Source organism: Topomyia yanbarensis, chromosome 3, assembly GCF_030247195.1.
Source record: "Topomyia yanbarensis strain Yona2022 chromosome 3, ASM3024719v1, whole genome shotgun sequence".
Lineage (NCBI taxonomy): Eukaryota > Metazoa > Arthropoda > Insecta > Diptera > Culicidae > Topomyia > Topomyia yanbarensis.
Window position 1 is genome coordinate 62,639,462 of NC_080672.1, and position 22,953 is coordinate 62,662,414.

At 36.6% G+C, this 22,953-nt stretch overlaps 1 protein-coding gene across 1 annotated transcript in view; it reads right to left on the reverse strand.

Moving 5' to 3' along the window:
- The window catches only part of LOC131691060 (tetraspanin-2A), a 211,064-nt gene that overhangs the window by 13,265 nt on the left and 174,846 nt on the right, over positions 1-22,953 (reverse strand). Inside the window, exon 4 of the mRNA XM_058977220.1 lies at positions 18,057-18,242. Coding sequence (XP_058833203.1) covers positions 18,057-18,242 — 186 coding nt within the window. The remainder of the gene's footprint in view (positions 1-18,056; positions 18,243-22,953) is intronic.

Consider the following 22,953-nt stretch of genomic DNA (forward strand, 5'->3'; position numbering starts at 1 on the left):
CGTACCCGGAGACCTGCCGGGGTTTTGCTGGGACGGAGGCAGCCATGCTGTTAGCCCACTCGCCATTTCAAGTCGGTGTCATCCTTCCTTACTCAGGGAGTAGAACAGCACGCCTGTCAGCCCAAAGTCGCCATCCTATTCGTCATCCGTGTCCTGTCCGGTGACGTTCGCCATGGCCAGTATACCATAATCAGGATGTTACTGGCGTTGATCCTGATGTGCCGGTTGGCACTCCGGTTGGGCTAGAGTGCTTTTATTGCCTAGATCTTAGATTATTGGAATCTTAGGATCTTAGCAGAAGCGGCACAGACTCGCTTCGTCGGAGCTGCTTTCGGAGTTATGGCTTTTTTTAGAGGTTTAGAAGAGCCCAATCTTAGCCCCACCATATCCTAGCAAAGCTCCCCAACTCGCAGTAGGACCGTGGGGGGGGGGGTTCGTTAGGCCCCTAGACTCCTGTCCTTCCTGTCCCTGCTGCCCCCTTGTATATGTGTGTGTATGTATGTATGTATGTATGTATGTATGTATGTATGTATGTGTCAAAAAATCTTACCAATTTTTCTCAGAGATGGCTGGACCGATTTGCACAAACTTATTCTCAAATGAAAGGTGCAATCTTCCCATAGATCGCTATTGAATTTTTTGTTGATCCGACTTCCAGTTCCGGAGTTATGGGTTGAAGACTACGATCACCAGGCAAATTCCCATATAAACTGGTACCAACATGGTGTCCAAATAATTCTATACATGTTGAAATGAGTGTAACATTACTTGGATTTGCACGTATAGATCATTAATGACCCATCGAAATTGCTTTGACCATATTGGCCATCTATGACGGTCCTTGATGCCTCCGGGGAACTTTACAAGTCCCAAGTTAACATCATATCCTTTTTTCATCGAATTCTTTACCGATTTCTACAAACTAGGTCTCAAATGAAAGGTACAGCGTTCCCATTGGCTGCTATTGAATTTCTACTTGATCCGGCTTCCGGTTCCGGAATTACAGGGTGAAAAGTACGAACACGTAGCAAATTCCGATTTCAACGATGAATGAATAAAGGTGAAAAAAATTATTAAATTGTACCACAGCTGCTTGGATTTGTAGTTCTAGGTCACTAACAGTCATTCAAAGTCTCTGTGATCACATTAGCCGCCATCGACGGTTCCGGAAGCCCCGACGGATGTATCCAAATTCAGAATGACAGTCGAATCGATTTCTCAGTGATGGCTAGACCAATTTGACTAAGCTTTGTCTCAAATGAACGTCCCCAAAAACTGCTATTCATTTTTATCACGATCCGACTTCCGGTTGCGGAGTTACAGGTTGTGGAATGTGGTCACAGAGAAAACTCCCATTCAAACCGAAGTCGCCATAAATGTAAAAAGGATTTTTTTTGCTAAAATAGGAGCCAAACATCTTGCATTCGCAGTTCTAGATTCCTGATGACCGATCGACATCTTGTTGGCCACTAGGGTTACCACCTTTGGCAAGGCTTTGACCCGGAGATTTTTATTGACCTGACAGTAGAACTCAAGGAACATATGAGTTCTCACTGGAATCAAACAGAAATGTGAATCAAAGTGATTGCTCGACATTTATCGCATTTTATTACCCAATGAGTTAAAAGTGATAAGTATGCCCTCATTATTTCTTCTGAAACTAGTCGGGATAGCAATTCAGAACTGGTTGATTGAATTATTACCAAAATAAACTCACATTTGCAAAGTATAATGCGCACCGCGATTCAGAGCAGTTCACATTACGCTGTAAATTTTTAACAATTGTAACGATTTTGTAGGTTTAGTTTGGTATAGAATTTCACTTCCTCGGCCAATCGCAAAGAATACAAAGCACTATCTGCTCTCGCTGTGGAGGATAGGCCGAACAAGCATTGCCCTCCAACACAGCTAACAGAAAGAGCAGAGAAGCAGGATATCAGCACTGCCTGGAAATCAACCCAGTGGCAACCCCTATTGGCCACATTGATCACCATGTACGGTTTGGAAGAGCCCGGAAAAATGACCATCTTTTAAAATTAAAAAAAAAAACTCGCATCACTGTCTCGGAGATGGCTGGGCCGATTTTTACAAACATGAGCTCAAATGAAAGGTATATTATAGACTCCTATGAAGTTTCGTACGGATTGGTTATGTGGTTCCGCAATCAATTAAATGAATCGTCTGGTCACATAAGAAAATCCCATAGAGATTTTCACTTCAAATAGAGACCCCATGAATTTTCAGCAATCGAATTTGTATTTTTGTTGCCAAATGTCCTAAAATTGCATGAAACGTCGACATTATATTTCATCCCGATTTTTTTTTGAGAGGCAGTCTTTTTGGCTGATTTTGCACCTTTTTGCCCTTCTCATATGGAAAGGTTACGCAATCGGTCGGAATTTTGACCTTTTAACCGAGACCTGCTGGACCATTCCATTCAGTTCGTCGAGATCGCAAAATGTCTGTGTGTATATATGTGTTTATGTATGTGTGCGTATGTTTGAGTCAAATAATATCACTCAATACTCTCAGAGATATCTGAACCGATTTGAACAAACTTAGCTTCGAATGATCGATATAACGCTCCCAAAAGCTGCCATTGAATTTTTAGTTGATCCGACTTCCGGTTCCGGAGTTACGGGTTGAAGAGTGCGGTCACGTAGCAAATTCATTCGACGAGCCACTGTGGCGGTCGTCACATATGAGCAAAACTATAGTGGTGGACACTAGGGTATTGCAAAAATTTTTTTTTTTGAATTCTCAAATTGTGACAAATGTCAAAGTAAGGTCAGATGCCAAATTTCACATCATTTGGACAATTTTAGACCCCCGCCCACTTCGCTTGAAATTTTCTGAAATTGGTACTATGGGAAAATATGGAGGAAAAATACATTAAATGCTATAACTTTTGAAGTAGCAATCAGAAAATTACAATTTATACCTCTTTTGGAAGGAAATAATCTTAGTATTTGAATGGAGATATTTTTGTTTCTAGGAAAATACGGGAAAGTGGGGCACTGGATCATTTTGGATCAAAAATCCCATATTTTTAATGATTTTTCTGCTCCGTGATGCAAATCATACATATTATGTAGTTTTTCTAATGTGAAAAAATCTCAAAAATCGATCGGAACCTTTTTGACCTTAGTTCGAATACGAGAAGTTGGGGTTATAGGGCCTTTTGTCATTCACATTAAATTTTATCATTTTCTCATGCATATATCTCTATTATTCGTCAATCAATTTTCATAAAATGTAACTTGTTGAACGTGTAAAATTCTGAGGAATAAAACAACAATAAAAACGTTAAAGGTAAAATTCAGAAACATCGAACTTTTTGATATTTACTCTACAAATCTCATTTTTTTGTTATTTGTCCTAATACCTCAACTTCCCCTATTTTTCCTGGAATGAAACTTTTCTCATGTGATCCCTAAGCATATTTTACACTAAAATTAGTAAATTAAATGAGAATTTTGTTGTTAAATGGAGTTAATATGTGCGATTTTATGATAAAAATGTGAAATCGACACTATATGTCAGATAATTTGATGTTCCTGAATTTTACCGGTAACGAATCTATTTTTGTTATAATCCTAAGGATTTTCATTTCCACGTTCAACAAGGTATAGTTTATGAAAATTGAGTGAAGAAAAATAAAGATATATTCACGATAAAATTATGAAGTTTAACATGAATGACAAAAGGCCATATAACCCCAATTTCTCGTATTCGGACAAAGGTCAAAAAGGCTTCGATCGATTTTTGAGATTTTTTCACATTAGAAAAACTACAAAATATGTATGATTTGCATCACGGAGCAGAAAAATCATTAAAAATAGGGGATTTTGGGGCCAAAATGACCCAGTACCCCACTTTCCCGTATTTTCCTAGAAACAAAAATATCTTCATTCAAATACTTATATTATTTTCTTCCAAAAGAGGTATAAATTGTAATTTTCTGATTGCTACCTCAAAAGTTATAGCATTTAATATATTTTTTCTCCATATTTTCCCATAGTATCAATTTAAAAAAATTTCAAGCGAAGTGGGCGGGGGTCTAAAATTGTCCAAATGGTGTGAAATTTGGCATCTGAGCTTACTTTGGCATTTGTCACAATATAAGAGGGGGGGCCTTAGAGAATTAAAAAAAAAAATTTTTTGCAATGCCCTAGTGGACACATCTAGTGTTTTAATTTCGGATTGACGTCAATCTGACGCTAAGTCAACGCCAGATACTGATGAGACGAAGGCGATACGCAAGTCCCTACTATATAGTACATTTTACCCATTTTTTATTTTTCAATTATCTATTTTGTTTTATTTTTCCATTTTTTTTTTAAATTTTATTAATTTTTTATTTAAATTATTCTCTTTTTTTGAAATCATATAAAAACGGAATATTCGAAATAATTCAATACGGAGTAGAACGAAATTCGTGGAAATAACTCAATCTCTGAGAAATCGAATTGTATTAGTTCACCCCGTTATTAATTTCGGTAAGTGGGTGGTTCTGTGCGCTAAGAATTGGCTTAGATGACTCCTTATCCCCTGTTTGAAATTCATTTTTCAATTTTTTTATTCGTCAAATCTTTTCATTTTTCTCCAATTTTTCTAAATAGTCCTAACCTTCTAATATCCTACAAATCAAGACTGGAAAAAAGCAAAGATATACCACTATGCTATATTTCACCCTAAGGAAGAAAATTTGGTAAAAACCAAATTTTCTCACTAGGATGAAAATTTGTTGGTAAAAACCAGTCTTTGTACAGGAGGGCACAAATCCTTATTTCATACTTAGTTGCGTTTCGGCTTCGCCTCATCAGAAACCGACACTAACTTATTGTCGGAATAGATTAGCGCATAGCATATAGCATAGTGCTTTCGCATAGGCCTTCCAAAGCAAGACAAGTTTCGGCTTCACTGTGTCTCATCGGCATAAACAGAACATCTGCTCGAACGGGACATCACGTTTGATCAGTCGTTCGATTGAAACACAAAGTGTGTTTTAGTTTTAAGGGATTTGCGTCAAGCCGGCGCTAATCTATTCCGACAATAAGTTAGTGTCGGTTTCTGATGAGGCGAAGCCGAAACGCAACTAAGTATGAAAGATATACCAATTAATTTACATTTCATCGATTGAAGGCTGAGTAGTTTTATGAGTGGCTATAAACTGCCATAACATTTAACTGCTACTAGGATCCTCTGTTCCATTTTACAGATTTGTCAACTATCCCAATTTTTCCTATTTCTCCAATTTACCAATCATTTTAAATTATTTCATTTTAATATTTTTTTTGTTTTTCAAAATAGTTCTATTTTTAAAACTCTCACTTTTTCCAATTTTCTCTACTATTTAAATTTTTCCAACTGAAGATTTCCTCTCGAGTGGTTGTCTGGCTATATGGAGAGACACCAACACACATACACAAGTGACCTGTTATACTGACGGTTCTCTGATGGAGGGAAGTGCTGGTGCTGGTGTCTACTGTCGTGAAATGAGATTGGAACAATCTCACGCACTAGGTAGATACTGTACTGTATTCCAAGCATAAATCTTCGCGATTATGTACGGGGTACATTCGACCCTTCAACAGGGCTTGTCCGGCAAAGTTCTAAACTTCTGCTCTGATAGTCAGGCTGCAATCAAGACCCTTCGCTCAAACAAATCACGGTCCAAGCTAGTGATCGCGTACCGAGCCCAAATCGAAGAACAAAGCATTGTCAACACTATCTACCTTGTCTTGGTGCCCGAACTTTCCGGTATTACTGGAAATGTATGGGCTGTCGAATTTGTCAGGACCGGTTCAGTGATTGACTTCGTTGGTCCTGAGCCGGCACTGCCAATTTCGACAAGTTGGATAAGAGAAAAATACGGTCCGAGGCTTCGTCCGAGCACTGCAATTATTGGAGAAATCTGTAAACGTGTCGCTTAACAAAGGCGATTCTAGAACAACCGCGCCCAGTGATTTCGGAAAATCTCCTTCATTTTTCGAAACTCCACTATGGCATGCTGACTAGGGCTTTAGCCGGATGCTGCAAACTCAATTATCACATGGCAACTATTCAGCGCGCTGAGTCTTTTTCATGTGATCTTTGTGAATCCGACTACGGAACCTCATATCATCTGGTATGCCCAGCATTAGCGCAATTGCGATTTCAAGTTTTCGGTCGTCCCCTAGTAACAATTGAGGTTTAATAGTAGTTTTTTAGCCACTCATAAAACTTACATTGTTTTATACTATAAAACTTCAATTGCAACTTGAATCCTTACATGGAGGACACCGTGTTTGGACGACTGCAACTCAGAGACATACTAAAGTCTCTTATCAAATGTGGCAAGGAGCTTTAGGCTTACTAGCAGGCGACTTGAACAACTAGTGAGTTGAACTTACCTGCTTTTTGTCTTTGTGTTTTCATTTATCTCACCCTTCCAATTCAACTTCCTCCTTTCCTTCCGCTTAGGAAATGATGAGAAGACACGGACAGGGAACAAATTACCGACTACATGCGGGGAACGTATCATTTAAGACGGAGAATTTCGCGACTCATTTTATCCAGGAAAAGTTGGGTACCTTCTCGCATGAGTGAATGAGAATTGCAATGCCTGTTCATAGGTGAAGGAAGCTTTCTTGTAAATGACAAACGGACGGTTCGAGATGCGATTTTTCCCATACCTGCGAACAACAACATTATTCCATCTATTCTCGAGTGAGCATGAGAAGAAACTACTGGATGATTTTTAGAGAACTGAGAGTCGAGTGATTCAACAGTAGAATACAACTCTCATCCGCCACTGGACGTTCCGAACAACCCAAGGTCATTCGGAAAATCAAAGCTCATCACAACATCTCTGATAATGATTTAACGAAAAAAACTGAATACTAACCGCTGTACTGTTGGCGAAATTGTACAAGGAGCTGGAGCTCAAATTCTACAACGCTCCTGATCGCGGTAACTTTCCGGACAGGATCGATTTTGTTTTCACGAAAAAGAATTATGGTTTGGCAAGGAATCTGTTCCTGTGACAGAAAAAAAGAGTTTTTTGATAATACTACGAATTTTGAAGTGTTAAAAAGTGTTGTGATATATGGGGGAGGGGGAATAAGCTAGAAAGTTACATAGCATGGTTTTACTGAAGAAATTTTTTTGAGGTCTTTGTTACGTAATAGGGGAGGGGAGGTATTGAGGAATTTGTGACAGTTTGTTACATGGAGGAGGAGGAGGGAGTCAATTTTGGGTGATTTTTGCGTTTCGTAATTTATGAATGGTCCCTAATGAAGATTAAGGCAAAAGTCACCATTGGTCGGATTAAGAATTAGTGTACCGTAAACCGGGGTGACATTGATCACTTTTCAAAGTAATCATTACATAATTTAATATTTTTAAACCATGTACTAATGTATGGAGAGCAAGATTGCATGGTTTTACCTAAAATTGTCCACTTACAGCTATTTTTCCAAAAATGATTTCAAGTTGAAGTCCATTTTCGTATTCCGGGGTGACTTTGATAACCTGCATGTTCACCCACATGAAGTTATTGATCTCTGAATCACATGAGCGTTCATGTGATGAAGTTATTGATGTCAATGATTATCATTCAAATGTTTAAACTAATTCTGGAAAGATGTTATTTGGTATTATACAAAGTATTTCAATGTATTGTAAAATTCAAAAAATTCATATCATTTGTATGCAACTAGAATAAAAGATTCTGTAAACCATTAAAACTGCTAAAATTGTTTTATTGCAATGCTTTATCAATGTACAAAAAGTTTCATCCATTTTAACATGTTGGAATATTGAACAATAAAAAAATGTTGCGAATTTTAGCTTAAAATAATTTGAAATAATTGCCAACTAGTTTCACAAAAAAAATGTATTTAAAATAAACAAACTCTTAAAACAAAATTTGGCACATCCCAATCTAAAGAAAAATAAAAACTTGCTTGTAATTTATTACTCTTGCTCAAATCTGAGATTTATTTGTTTTATAAAATGTAGGCACTATACGAAGCTTTGCAAAAATAAGGTAAAGTCAAATTTTGTACCCAAAAACCGAACAATATACTCAAAATGTATAACAAATCAGTATTTTATAAGTTTAGACTAAAAATCATTTCAAATTAAAATGATTCTGTAGACTATTCTGGTTTAATAAACGATCTAGGAAAAAAGTTTCGAGTGATCAAAGTCACCCCGATGATCAAAGTCACCTCGGTTTACGGTAATCAGCTGGCTAAGACCGTGACTTAAGTCGTCTTGCGCCGGCTAATAAGCGACATAAATAGAAAAGAGTGAGAATTCCTTAGAAAAAACAGAAACGTGTTATATTCATGGTAAACATGTTATTATCATCGTGTTACATTCCGTTTATCGTTTGCAAACAGGAATTTAAAAGGCCCCATAAAATACAATTAACCCTTTCATGCCCAACTTTTTTTTAGTGCATGTAGGGTTTCAAAACTATTTTTCCTTGAAAACGGTAGGGTCAAGAAACACGAAAAGCCTATTTTCATAAAGATAGGTACTTCCATGGCAGTGTTAGAAGCTGGCCAATTTTTACCTTCTAATGCTCAATACAATTCTCCTAGAATAATTACAATAGTTCAATTACGTGGGTAACGAAGCCAACGGCAGTCTAAATTGATAAGTTTTATCAGTTTTCAATAATATTGCACCATAACGAAGATAAATAAAAAATCATTTTCCGTCGTAAACTTAAACTGTCCCTGGCAGCACTGCTCCATCGGAATCCATTCAGACTAATTGCAATAACTTCAGTTCTAGATCTGATCCATGTATCTGTTAATACTCAAATTAAAGGCAATAATCACCTTAATAAGCATTACTTGTTTTTGTGAGCAAATCTCGCCACAATCAAAAGTTATATCTGTTTAAAAACGTTGAATGGGTTAATAATAATAAATAAATCAAAAATTTGAATTGGAGAAATTGGTTAAATTGAGACACTGAAAAAGTTTCCAAAGTTGATCATTTAAAAAAAAATATAAGGATTCAAAATTTTTGTAGTTTTTAAAACGGGATAAAAAATGTAAAAGTTAAACAAAAATTTAAAAAAAATCTGTTTTAATCCACCTAGGAGTGCAATTGTGCCTTTCTCTTTTATCCAAATTATGATTCCATGGCCGATTATGTTCGTTTCAATTGTCGAAATATCTAGTACATTCTTAGTATACTTGGCACCTATACACAACGGCTTGCCAGCTACGAACCTGATGTGCTATGTGTCGACGGCGAAACACTTGAAACAAGAATAATATCATACTTAACCCTTAAAGGCGCAAACCCATTTTTTTCAAATTTTGTGAAAATTGTCTCACAGCTTTAATACGTTACTATGAATATTTTTAGGTGGTTTTCGCAATGTTGTTTTAAAACAACATTGCGCATTTAAGGGTTAATTAGCCTAATCAGCATTAGTTTAATGTTGTCTTCCTGCTAACTAATTTTGTCATGCAGTGGTTGGTGCGTGGTATAAAGATGGTTGGGTTGAGGAGGGAGGGGGTATGAGTGAATGATGGGGAGGTGGTCTGAGGGAGGTGCGATGGGGGGGGGGGGGGGTGATCTTAGGTGAATTTAAAGGAGTGGTGACCAGTGATGGGAAAGGGGTTGGGTTCTTCGGTTGGCTATCAATGACCTAGAACTGCAAATGCTAATTGTTTGACATAGATTTAAACATTGATTTAAAACTGAAGTAGTCTTCGGACAACTGTAAGATTGCTTTAAGGCGAATAATTTGTTTCATGGCACCACACACCCAACTACTTTCGATGAAAAGTTATGAGCACTTTTTCACCAAAAATGGGTTTTTTTGACATAACAGTATCACTCATTGGGGCAAACAAAAGATAACTCTTCTTCAACGATAGAAAAGGTCATAATTGGATTTATAATTGAGAAAAAAAATGGCGAACGCGATATTTTTTTAAATTTCATAAAATTGTTTTAATTTTTTTATATATCAAATGCTTATATCTGTTGAATAATAGAAGTTAAAGTTTTGGTGTTTTAGAAGAAAATATTCGTATTCAAAAACTCTGAAAAACATCTGAAGGATAGGTTGAAAAAAAATGAAAACTGAAAAATCTATATTACACATTTGGTTTTTCATGAATTGACACTATGTGATATGTTTAAATTACTTTCACGGTGGACAATATAACAAATATAGTTTCGTTTTCATGATTAAATATTCTACTTTACAATAATTTTCTATTATTTTAAAATACTGGGTTGGATGGTTCTAATTTTTCTGAAATCAGAAAATTAACTTTTTAATGGTTCGAGATAGAGTTTCGCTGTCTTCCAGAAAATTGAAGAACATAACATAATTTCAAAAAACTTTGTCGAAGATACTGAAACTCTATGTCGTGTACTTTTCATTTTATAAGAAATTAACTAAAAAACTACAAGGGGCAGACCTATGGGGTTACAAGAACTATAGACGTAGGACTATAATACTACTTAAGGTAAAATATTCATTTTCCAAGTACATTTAGCGTAATAACAAATCAAACATATTTCTTACGTCAGTTTAAGCACAACCAATCGACATCGAATGTTACATATTGACCCAAACCATCTTGGTTATCAGGTCATTTCATTTGTAGTAGGTGATCGAATCCGATTAAACTTATTTGAAAAGATTTGAATAAAGAATGCAGAAAACCATGACCGAGCATATATCTGGAACTAAATCTTTATAGCACAAGATCAGTTTTTAAAAATTGTAAAAACTTTTCGATTGTGTGTGGTAAAAACCCGGACCGGTGAAGAAAAATCAAATTTTAAACAATCGACTAGATCTGTGCGCCGCCGCGCCACGCCGCCGCCGCCAGTAGTTTTTAACGCACGCCGACGCCGAACGGTAGACCGGCGGCGCGCCGCCGTTGCATTTTTCCCACGCCAACAATTCGCGAACTCGAAAATTGTTGACTCATAATTTTATCCACAAATCTAAAAACGTTATCTATGTACCCAATACAAGACGTTAACTGATTCATGTTTTATCACATCTTGATCATTATTTGGTATTAGTGGTTGTCATTTGGATTGCAAAATTAAAATAGTCTTGATATTTTCTCGATAACCATTACACGACGCTCGGAATATTGTTCATGGATTCATTTTTGCTTCGTGAACTGGATATTATTCCGAGCATATAAGTTAAAATTCACCAGTCGTGTGCGTGGAATAGTCCACAAATTCAAAAAACACTATTCGACTTTCAAGATATAGTTAATGAAATTTTCGGTTTTGTGCTTGATTCCTAGTATGCTAGTCACGATTCACCAGTAGAGCTCGTGAAACAGTTCATGGTATAGTTCACGAAGTAATTAATTTTCTGCATGATCTTAATAAACAATTTCAAGGAACTCAGACTATTCATGGATTCGAAAACTGTTTCTTGTGCGCTTCCGAATGCCACCCTGCTCTCTGGTCTTGAAATTTCTACGTGCTCTATTGTGTGCAACTGCTAGCAATCAATCTAATAGGCGCGAGCATTAGATACAAGGATTGTTATTTTTTTGTTAAGATTTAGTGAAATGTTCGTAGTAAAATGAAATTGCACTAAGCACCAAAAATACATTACATAGCCACAATTCATGTCCGTGAAATAATTAAGAAAACTCTTAGGCACGTTATTCTGTGTAAAAAAATCTTGACGGTAAGCTCAACACTAAAATATCACGATACCACGAAGAGAATTTGTGGTCTATTTTAGTTGATAAAGTTAATACTAATCAGTGTATCCTCAAATTATGAACTAGAATCCTAAAAATAGTAAACGTATTCAGACACAACCACAGTAACTTTACTAAACATCAGAGTATAACGCCATTTTTGTTTCTTTTTTTCGTGTACACTAGTTTTGTGAAAACACAAAAATTGTTTTCAATACAAAGTTCATTGATTAAATCGTGACCTCGATTTTTATTCTCAAAAAATTGTTGGGCAAAATGATCTTGACTTTTCGCGACGCTGCACAGTGATCACCTTCCATACAAAAGTCGGACAAAACCTCAAAAGTGGCCCGAATTTGATGAAAACTTCACATTAGGGTAATTTTGTGACGCTGAATTCATATTTGATGTTTATTTTTTATTTTTTAAATCCTCAAAATTTTGGCACTTAGGGTGGTTCGAAAATTCAACATTTACGAATATAAAGTGCACTATTTCCGAAAATTCATTTTCAAAAAATTAGGTTCGGTGAATTTTTTAGCAGAATATACATTTTTTCAATTGTTGATAATGATAAGACACATCTATAAATTATATTGCGAACCCCGGTTAGTCACAGGCTACCATGCGTCTCCTTGAGACGTATCATGAAAAATCACCTTTTTTCATACCTCGGGGCAGAAAGGGGCAAAACAAGATATTCATTTTCGGAAAGTACACTAATTTTCAAGTATAATGAACAACAAGCGATCTTTCCGAAACGTTTCAAAAAAAGTAGAGCCACTTTGAACATTATAACATTAAACTATTGCTCGATTTATTATTTGTTTTTCATGTCTGAGCGAGAAGAAAGGCTTGTATCGACTAAATCGAATGGCAGCTATAAATCCAGCGAATAACCATTCAAATGAAATCAGTTTGACCCCAATCGCAATCTTAACTAAAAAGATATATTCATTTGAATAATTTAGGTTTGAAAAGAATTTTCCTCAGAATTCATCATCTATTTCACCTTCGAAGTTCTGTAAAAAATTGAACTCTCGTCTTCGGGACTTAATAATTTGAGAAGACTCTATTCAACCTGTTAAGAAGCAGAGAAAAATGTTAAATCACGAAAAATCTAAAATAAAATTTTGAGGTTTTGTCCGGCTAGGCGACACTGTGCGCTGGTGCACAGAAGTGGCGATGCAGAGGGTAACATTTCTGGTTTCATAAATTAACCGTCGGGTGGTTGAGCCTAACTTAGGAAAGATTTTCAGTGTCAGTTGCACCAGCCCGGTATCACACACAAATAAACGCAATACGAGATGAATTTTCATCATAATTTTTGACATTTCGCTAGTCTGTAATTTTGACAGAGAGCTAAATGCGTTACTAATAGCGTTTTTGCTTGACCACGGAACTGAGTCAGGTTCTAGCCCCAACCGCTGTCAGCGTATACAGTTTAACAGCAGTTGGGGTTAGAACCTGACTCAGTTTCGCTTCAAGCAAAAGCGACATTAGTTTCCGCACCAACTCGAAAATGGTACCGCCTTTTGTCGTGACTAACGACTTACCTTTCAATATGGGGTCCCCTTTTCAAAATTTCGGAAGAAAAATCATGTAAGAATTTGAACGCTTATATCTTTTGTTGTACTGAATGGATTGAATCAATTTCTTCGGCATTTTGTCGAAAATATTTGTACCAGTGTTGTATTGAATTTTGGAATATTTGAAAAGTCTTTCGAAAACGACTCGGATAAGTGAAAATGTTCAGCCCATCCCGCACAGAGCCGTCAATATGGTGCACCAACCGAACAATAAAATAATGAAGAGTTTTAAATATAGGTCCACTACATGTTTGTTTCTCTGATTATTCGTATTGGGTTGCTTGACGAGAGTAGTTGGTGGGGGAAAGCCGGCATATTCGTTTTGGTTATGTCATTAGAAGAGGCACGAGAACGAGCGAGAAGCGATAGTAGTACATATTAGCGAAAGCGTTGCTTACATTTTGAACCTTAATAACTTGATAACGCAGTCACTGAAAATGCGGTAGCAACTGCCACTAAAAATGCCACCAAAACATCGAAGGCTGCAGCGAACAAGCCGAAGACCCCAAAGCCAAAAAAGGCCGCCTAACCTGCCAAGAAAGCTGCCCGAAAAAGATAAGTAAATTCACGCGTCTCTAATGTTGCCAACAGTCCTTTTCAGGACTAACAAAATACTTGTAAATAACTAGTGGTGCTTATTTTCCGTTAGCGCTGTTAATTGTGGATGGGTTTGTGTCATAGTTATATGCAAACCGTCCTTAGGATGAATATATAATGGAAAAAGAATTTTATTAGGAAGTTCCTTTTATTAATTTGTATAATTAAAAATAATTATCATATAAGAAAATATTTTTCAAATTATTCTACAAACCCGAAGGTTTTTGCAAATCCTTCCAAGAAAATCAGTGAATGTGGCAACTCTGCCACTAAGCGAAAACTACACCAAAACGAATGATGAAAATATTTTCATTTACCGCACAAAAGGATGGCCTTCCATCTGCACCGAAAAGTTAATAAATAGGAACGCCTTGATGCAAAGCGTGCTCATTCGGTATGAGCTGCGAAAGGGGAATGTTCGTATGTGTGTACGCAAAACATGAATGAAATGACAAATTTTCAGGTTAACACGGCAATAACTTTGCAATTTATAGAACCATTTTATATTTTTAGTTATTATATAATAACTGTCATCTCTTCCAAACAACTTAACCCGTGGTTTTGCGGGGTTAAGGAGAATCATTGTAAAATGTCCAATACACGATTTTATGTTGTTACCAATTCAAAACACTCGCACCTGTCATACAAGTACATTGTCTGCTTGTTGAAATCATATGAAATTATTGACCTGTATTCAATGCGGAGAACTCGGCAATAAAATTGTTTTACTGAATAGATTAACGAACGGGATCCCTAGAAAAATTTCGCTGAGCCCGGTGAATCGAACGCATTAACGTAAACTTTAGCCATTTGAAAGAGATACAAGCAGAATTTTAAGAATATGATCATCGCGGTTATGTCCCGGACATTACTCGCCCCTAGTTTTTCGCTAAGCGTGATTCATTTCTGTACGCTAAGAAAAGGATTCCGATGGTTGTTTCGAGAGATTTTAACATTGATATTTCAAAGCAAGAAAATATGAAATTAGTTCATTTCATGAATAAATGTCTCAACGAGCTAAGAATCCAGCGCATCCCCTATCAACGCAGACGCCAACAACAAAGTTTTTTTTTTTCAGAACCACCATAATTATTATAAAGAATAACTTGAAACATTCCCACATATTTCATTGAGTATCATTCGATTTGAATTACAAGTCAAACGAGTAGTCGCGACACTCCGGTTATGTCCTAGACATTACCCACCCATCTTTTTAAACTCATGCAAACCAAAACAAGCAAAATGGACCGGAAATGCGAAAAGCATTCTTGTCGAAGTGCCCAAGGAAGAGTTGTTCAAAATCATTTCGTAGGCTACAACAGGATGCCGATCAGTGAGTAAGAACATAATAGGATGTTACTAATTTAATTGATTCAGTGTATCGAATCTAACCGGAACTGATAGAGGAATTGGCGGGAGTAGGAGCTGCGAAAACTAAAGATACGCTCAGACCATTGTCAATCAGACATGTTTAGTGAACCGTTTCAATCCAACAGGAGGTAAAACATCAAGTTTCGGAAATATTATGAATGATATTAACTGTATATTTGAGTTTTGTCATGATGCAGATCTGTATGATACCAGCACATCGAGCATACTTTGCACTCAAGATAGAAACAAATCTTCCGTAGAAATATAAGTGTCCTTACACGATAATTAAAAGCGACATTTCTGCGCAGTAATGCCATTATTAACGCCTCGTGTTATGGTACCTGATGTCTGCAGTATTCTAAAAGAGCAACGGTATAGAGTACTAAATAGAAACAAAAAACAATGAAACGATAACAGGAATTGATTTCCTCAAACAAAACAAAAACTATTTTACATTGCTTAATTTCCTAAATATAGAACAATAAATGATTATAATGGGACGTAAATATGCAGTCGTTACTCTTCATTCTTTAAATTGGCCCATTGCAACCATTATTCCATGGGAAGTCGTAGTCGAAGTCGAAGAATTTTTTTAGTTATATAGGCGTCTGTGTTCACACGCCGATATACGCTGGCGCGTCGCCCCGCCGATTGGGTCCAACGGCGTGACGCCGCTAACGCAGCCACCGCCGGCCAAAAATGTCGCTTGCGCCGCCGCCGATCAAAAATACATCGGCGCACATGTATCGACTTACATTGTATGTATAGACCAAGCTTTTTAATTATATTTTGTCAATATTGTAACTTTCCTAAAGTACGCATACAAATGTGGCAAATGCAGTGGTCTCAATCATATATCGAAACTATAAATATACAAGAATCGAAAATAATTTTACATTCGAAGAATCGAAATTTATGCAAGAATCGAAAAAAAAATTATATATAATTTTATATATTTTTATATATTTATATTTATATTTATATTTATATTTATATTTATATTTATATTTATATTTATATTTATATTTATATTTATATTTATATTTATATTTATATTTATATTTATATTTATATTTATATTTATATTTATATTTATATTTATATTTATATTTATATTTATATTTATATTTATATTTATATTTATATTTATATTTATATTTATATTTATATTTATATTTATATTTATATTTATATTTATATTTATATTTATATTTATATCATTCATTCATAAATAGGCTTTGTAGTATGTACCTATTAGCAGAATCAAAATAGGATTGGCTGAGTGGAAATGAATCAATGAATTGATCTAACGTAATAATAAACTTTCGTTGTGCTTTCCATCGATCCGCGTAAATTTGTTGCTGAAAAAGTTTTCGTCTTTGCGCAACGAAAGCACAGATTGCAATCATGCAGGTTAAGCATGCAACCGCTAACAATTTTGTAACACATTAGATATACCTATATACATTTGCCTCGATCATTGAACCCGACCGCACAAAGCAAAATGAGTCAACGCTGATGATAGTGGGTAGAGCGAATGAGACAAGTAGTACCCCGACACTATGTTAACCGTGTTTGCAAATGGAGCTCGAATGTACAAACGATTTTGGGTACGAATAATTGTGTTCGAGATTGTACATAAAAGTGTGCTGGAAACGAGCACAATACAAAAGAAAGCATAGTGTTTGAACGGACAAGCTCAGTCGCGTGTTGGACGGCACTGGGTAGCGTATCTCCACAGCCAGTGTAACGGACTTCTAACTCAGCTACACTGGCTGTGAAAACACACAGCGCAGAGATCTGCTCCGCCTGCCGTTCAACAGGCTGAGCTTGTCCGGCAAAACCCGTTCTTTAAATCAGGGATGCCACATTGAAATCTGAGTTTCGGTCAAAAAAAATCTGTGGAAATTCACAATATTTCCAAAAATCTGTGAAATTTTCATCAATATGCCAAAAATCTGTCATCTGTGAAAAAGAATCTGTGATCAAAAACGTGACGTAGTCCTAAGTCAAAAATTGTGCCAAAATCATACAAATTGACATATTTTTCAGCATTTTTCCCTTTCCACTGTCGTGAATAAATCCAGCTTCTCTAATCATACGAGTCAGACTCTCGTTGCCAGTTCCCGTTTGGATCCCCCCGCGTCTGCTTGACGCTATGAAAAAGCTGAGCATATTTTAGCACACCCACTCCCAATCGTAAAGTCAAACCGGATCGGATAACAAAAAATCTTTCACGCATATCTCGAAAGTTCCTAAGTTTACAGTTATTAAGAAACTGAGAACAAAGCACGGATAATGACTGAATAGGAGTCAGCTCTTCGTAACCGAGCATATGTGCGTTCCGAATTTACAATTCAAATTACATGGTAAGAAGACGTTATTCGCGTGTTTTATTTTATGAGAAGTTCTTTTCTGCTACTTAGCCGCTTTGCGGCAGCTTTCCTGAGTGCTACGGTAAAATAATTCAGATTTATACTCGAGCATGCAAAAGCTGTCGACACACGTGTGGAAATTAAATGGCGGTGTATGTTTTATGCGTGGTATTAAAATTCCGCCCCGCGAAAGCGGGGGGGGGGGGGGGGGGAGCCCGGTTGGGCAGGGATAATCACGACTGTGTACTAGAAAGTGCCAATTAACAAGTCTCTTGTCGTGAGTTGAGCGAGATTTTCCCGTGATTTTAATTATTCAGATGTTCCCGGAAAATTTAACCTCAAGCAACATAATATTGTTTGTATTTTTCATTAAAAACTATGGTCAGTAAACAAAGCTTAAACATTGTACAACTTACATGAATCGCCGACAGGATCATGGCCATGATGGCAGCCCAGATTGATTTGTCCTCCAGGAACCAGGTCAGCTCGTCTACGCATCCATGGAAGAAGGCATTTCCAGTTACGGTGTCTCGGCACTCCAGTGGAAGCGGTTGGCGTAGAACCATGTAATCGTTAGGACCGTCGGCACCGCAGCATCCGATCTGTGAATTGGAGGCAAGCAGAAAGAAGTCAATGTTTTGTCGATGTGAAAATTCCTAGAAGAAAGAACCACGTGCCTCCACTGTTTTTATTGTGTCGGAATACTATTGTCCACAAAATTTATAAAGGGACTCGTTTCAGCGGAAAATCAACGGCAAAACTTGTGTTGATTTTGTATTTATTATGGTGCCCCTGTTTCGACTGTTTGCTCAATTCAATCGAAACAGTCCAACAAAGAACAGTCACTCGCACAGAGAGAAAGAAACAACTTGATCCGGTGTTTGTTGAATCAACAGCTGAGGGCAGGTGGTTGGATTTCATTTCATGTTTAGTTTGTCGTTTGTATGGTCCTCAAATAAATACAAAGCTCTGCTATAATTGAATTTGTGACAGACAATAGGTGAAAATTAATTACTTGATAAAGCCTGCATCGGGTTCGAAGCAGAGGAGAAACTTTTTTTTGTTAAAATCTAATAACATCGCCTGCCTAAAGGTGACTGAAAATGAGAAACTCAACAGAAATAATCAATTTGTTTGGTGAGCTAATTAAATGGTCAAAAATTGAACTTCGTGTTCCTCTGCCATTTTATCGATCCTTTTTTTCGTATTAATGTTTACCGTGTCAACACAACGCTTTCGAACGCTAGAAAGCGATTTAAGTAGCCATCTCTGAAGGAACGAACCACCGAGTCCACATTTCATACGTGGTCACGCGTTCCAGTTCAGCAAAATAAAGGAAAAATAATAACCAAAACCAAACAACAAGCGATTCCAGCTCAAGCGGAATTCCTCCCTGATAGGGTTGGCTATTGTGCTGCTCCTCGCTTGGTCGGTCTGCTCTGGATGCCACTACAGGCCACAGCGCGGCAGCGTAGCTGGTACATTCATACATATTGTGCTTCACTGGACTAAACCGGGGTGGATTCTTATTTTATACTGTTCGTGCTTGAGATTTTATGCTTTTGTGGTTGCACGATGTCACTGTGGTAAAGGCATCTTGTTTTTATTCAAGATACACACATTATACCGACACACATCAGATAAATAAAAGCAAATAAACTTCCCTTTTGATGTGAATGAAGATGAACTACAATTCAATGCAAGTGTCAATTAGGGGTTTTAAATGAGAGGCTGAGAGCAAGAATGGGTTAAAATTTTGCTCAGAGCAAAGGTGGGTTATAATATTCTGTTAGATCAGAAATGGTATATTCCAAGGGGTTTCCAACAGCATTGATTACATGTCACTCCCGAAAAAAATTACCTAGATTACTTCATGGTTATAAAGATTACTTCTTCGAAAAACAGATTACTAATTAATTACTCGATTACTATAAAATTCCTCGATTGCTCTGGATTATTTGGAAACAAAGGCGAGTTCTTGTTGGAATTACTTCAGATTATTCAATTATTTTAAGCGGAAACTGTTCATGTATCGCTATTTTATTACATACACCTTGAATACATTCTAGCTCTGCTGGATTATTCTCACTACAAGAAACCCAAACCATGTGAACCGACCAAAAATTCAAAACGACTATTCGGATAAATAGTAAGCTGTTGTTTGCTTGTTTTTTTATCATTTCACACAATCTTTAACAATTGTTATAAAATTAAAAAAGGCAATCGGTATGCGTCTTCCTCTTAGCCCCCTTTTGTACAATTTGCTTGTAAACGACATCAATGAATATCTTGTAAATATTAACACGCTAATGCCACTTGCAGATGATGGAGTGGTCTACGTAATAGGATCCAAGGCCATCGATCTGCAAGATACTTTGGATAGTTTGTCTGCTTCAACTTGCAACCGGGTTCAAGGTTTCCATGAACAAAACAAAGCTAGCCGTATTTTCAAGGAAGCGCGATTCAGCATAAGTACAGCTCCTTTTAATAGGTCAAGTCACCGCAGTAAAATATCTTGTCATCTGGTTCGACTCGAAAACCACATTAGAAATCTGAATTAGAAGTGGCAACATAGGATCAATTTTCCAAGTTTTTTTTCAATTCAATAATCAGAATATAGTGGGGTGCTCAGACTCATCAAAACTCGACGAGTCTCCTGGCTTCGATACATTCAATCAAAATTCACCGCTTTCCACAAACTGCTTCAGTTTATGTCTCAGAATCAGTCGTAATTTGGGATATCCTTGGGATCGTTCACACCCTGTCTGTAGACCATTATTTCTTCGTTGCAGATAGTTTAAGATCGTGAAAAGCACTCCTAGATTTTTTTGGGGAAAGCACGGAAACTCCTGATTTTTTTCTTCTGAGAAATCATACCAGAATACCATACTTTTTACAAAAGATCAGTTCACTTCACATGTGATTTTGTCGTCACTGGACACTCGAAATAAGGCAAATCTCGTAAAGAGCAGTAAAGACTTAGGGAGGTGGCAACATTCTATAATCCCACAAATGTCCACGAAAGCTTGTTTCAATGGGTTGTAATTTAATTCGAGTGAAGCCCATGTCAAATCATTATACGTTGGCAGGCCCGATGAGAGGGGGAGGTAGCCAGGGCAATTGCCTTGGGGCCCGGGTCGTATTTGGGAGCCCGGGATTTTACCTGGTAGATGGGCGAACACGTCCGAGATTCATAGAAGATAGATTAAAATAGCAATAGTAATTTCTTTGTAATAATTCGCATTTTTAAATTGATATATGATGAAAGCGTCAAAAATGAAAACTTTATTTGATAGTTGATATTTATTAAAACAAACGTTCTTAAGGGAGTTGTCTACCTTGTGTACAAGTTTAAAAAATGAGTTTTTTGTTTGAATCGACGGAATACACTACAAAATATTGAGAAGCTAATTTAAAGTATTTTTGAAGAAAGCAATAGAGCGTCAAACAGAAATGCGAGCTCACAGGCAAACGCATCCGTCCTCTTCTACGTTCGCTTTTTTGATGGTGGTGCCGGTTGTTGGCATGGAGATACTGGGCGTGATTGTTGTTTAGTGAATATTTGTTCCTGTCAGATCCGTACATATTGGTTTTGTAGCTAAAGATGGCTAAGGTTTACAATTTATAATTTCAACATATTAGACATAGCGTGCTGTCTATGTTCCAGACCATCAATCAAGCAGAAGTGTTTGTTTCGCGAAACGAAATATATCTGCTTTTTGTTAAAAAAAATAAAAAAAAACTGATTCCCTCCGGGGGTTGGAAGAATTATTCCTGCTATTGTAGCACCTGCAGATGGTTCAGCATCCTTCCCGGGGTGCAAAATGCTCTGTTTAAATTGTGTTGCGTCGGTACCCAGGTAACCATAAGCACTAATTTAAAACTCTAGATAAGCTATAAGTTAGCATTTCCATTGCTAACTAGCCGTATACAAGTATTTTTAATGCTTCACTGCACCTAAAATTTATTTATTTATTTATTTATTTATTTTCGTCAAGCATATGTAGACTACATAGAATGGTTTTACAATATTTACTTATATACTATACATTATTTCTACGGTTTAGTTCAGATTTGATTTGTTTTCTAGACATGGAAAGGTCAATTATTACACAATTTTCATTATAATGACGCATCATTCTATTGATGGGGCTATTTTTAGCATAGTTTGTCCTAAAAGATTGTTCTTGGAATAAATTACGAGTTCTTAGTTGTCGGCTAGGTACATAAAATTTTATTTGCGAAAGTAATGATGCGGATTGTACACGTTGAGAAATAATGTCGTTGATAAAGTAAAGCATGGCAAATTCGCGGCGTTCTTTGAGTGTTTGTATATTAATGAGCATGCAACGTGCTTTGTACGATGGAAGGGGAAATGTCGTCCAGTTTAGTTTACGAAGCGCGTACAAAATAAATTGTTTTTGGACTGATTCAATGCGTTCTTCGTACAGGACAGTGTATGGGTTCCATACTATGCTGCAATATTCCAAAATTGGCCTGACATATGTATTGTATAATGATTTTATTGTGTAAGGGTCTTCAAAATTGTAGGTGAAACGTTTAATAAAGCCCAGCATACTATTTGCTTTATTTATTATTGTATTATAATGTTCAACAAATGTAAGCTTGGAGTCTAAGATTACGCCTAAATCTCGTATAATTTTGCATTTTTCTACAAGTTGATTGCCTAAGTGTATGTCTATGGGAACATTTGAAATTTTTCTGCTGAAGGTTATTGAGTTGCATTTCTTTACATTAAGTTGGAGTAGACTTTTGCTACACCACGTGTGGAATATATTTATTTCGTTTTGGAATATTTCAGTGTCTTTGACATTTCTTATTTCCATGAAAAGTTTCATGTCATCTGCATATATAAGCACTTTAAGATGTTTGAGTATAAAGGTAATGTCATTAACGTACAAAATAAAAAGAAGAGGGCCTAAGTGGGAACCCTGGGGTACGCCAGAGGTGACAGAAATTGGTTCCGAGAGTATATTCTGAAAGCGAACTGTTTGTTGACGTTTCGTTAAATATGATTCGAGCCATTTCAATAGTTTATTTTCTATGCCATATTTTTGCAGTTTGAAGAGTAATAAAGGTATGTCAATACGGTCGAATGCTTTGCTAAAGTCTGTGTAGAGTGTTTCCACATGGTTGCCATTGTCCATTGCATTTACAGTAAATGTTACAAATTCTAAAAGGTGTGATGTTGTTGAGCGGCCCTTATAAAAGCCATGCTGCTTGCTTGTTATTTGATTTTTGATTTGCTGAAATATTTTGTCATTTACTAGTTTTTCGAATAATTTTGGAATG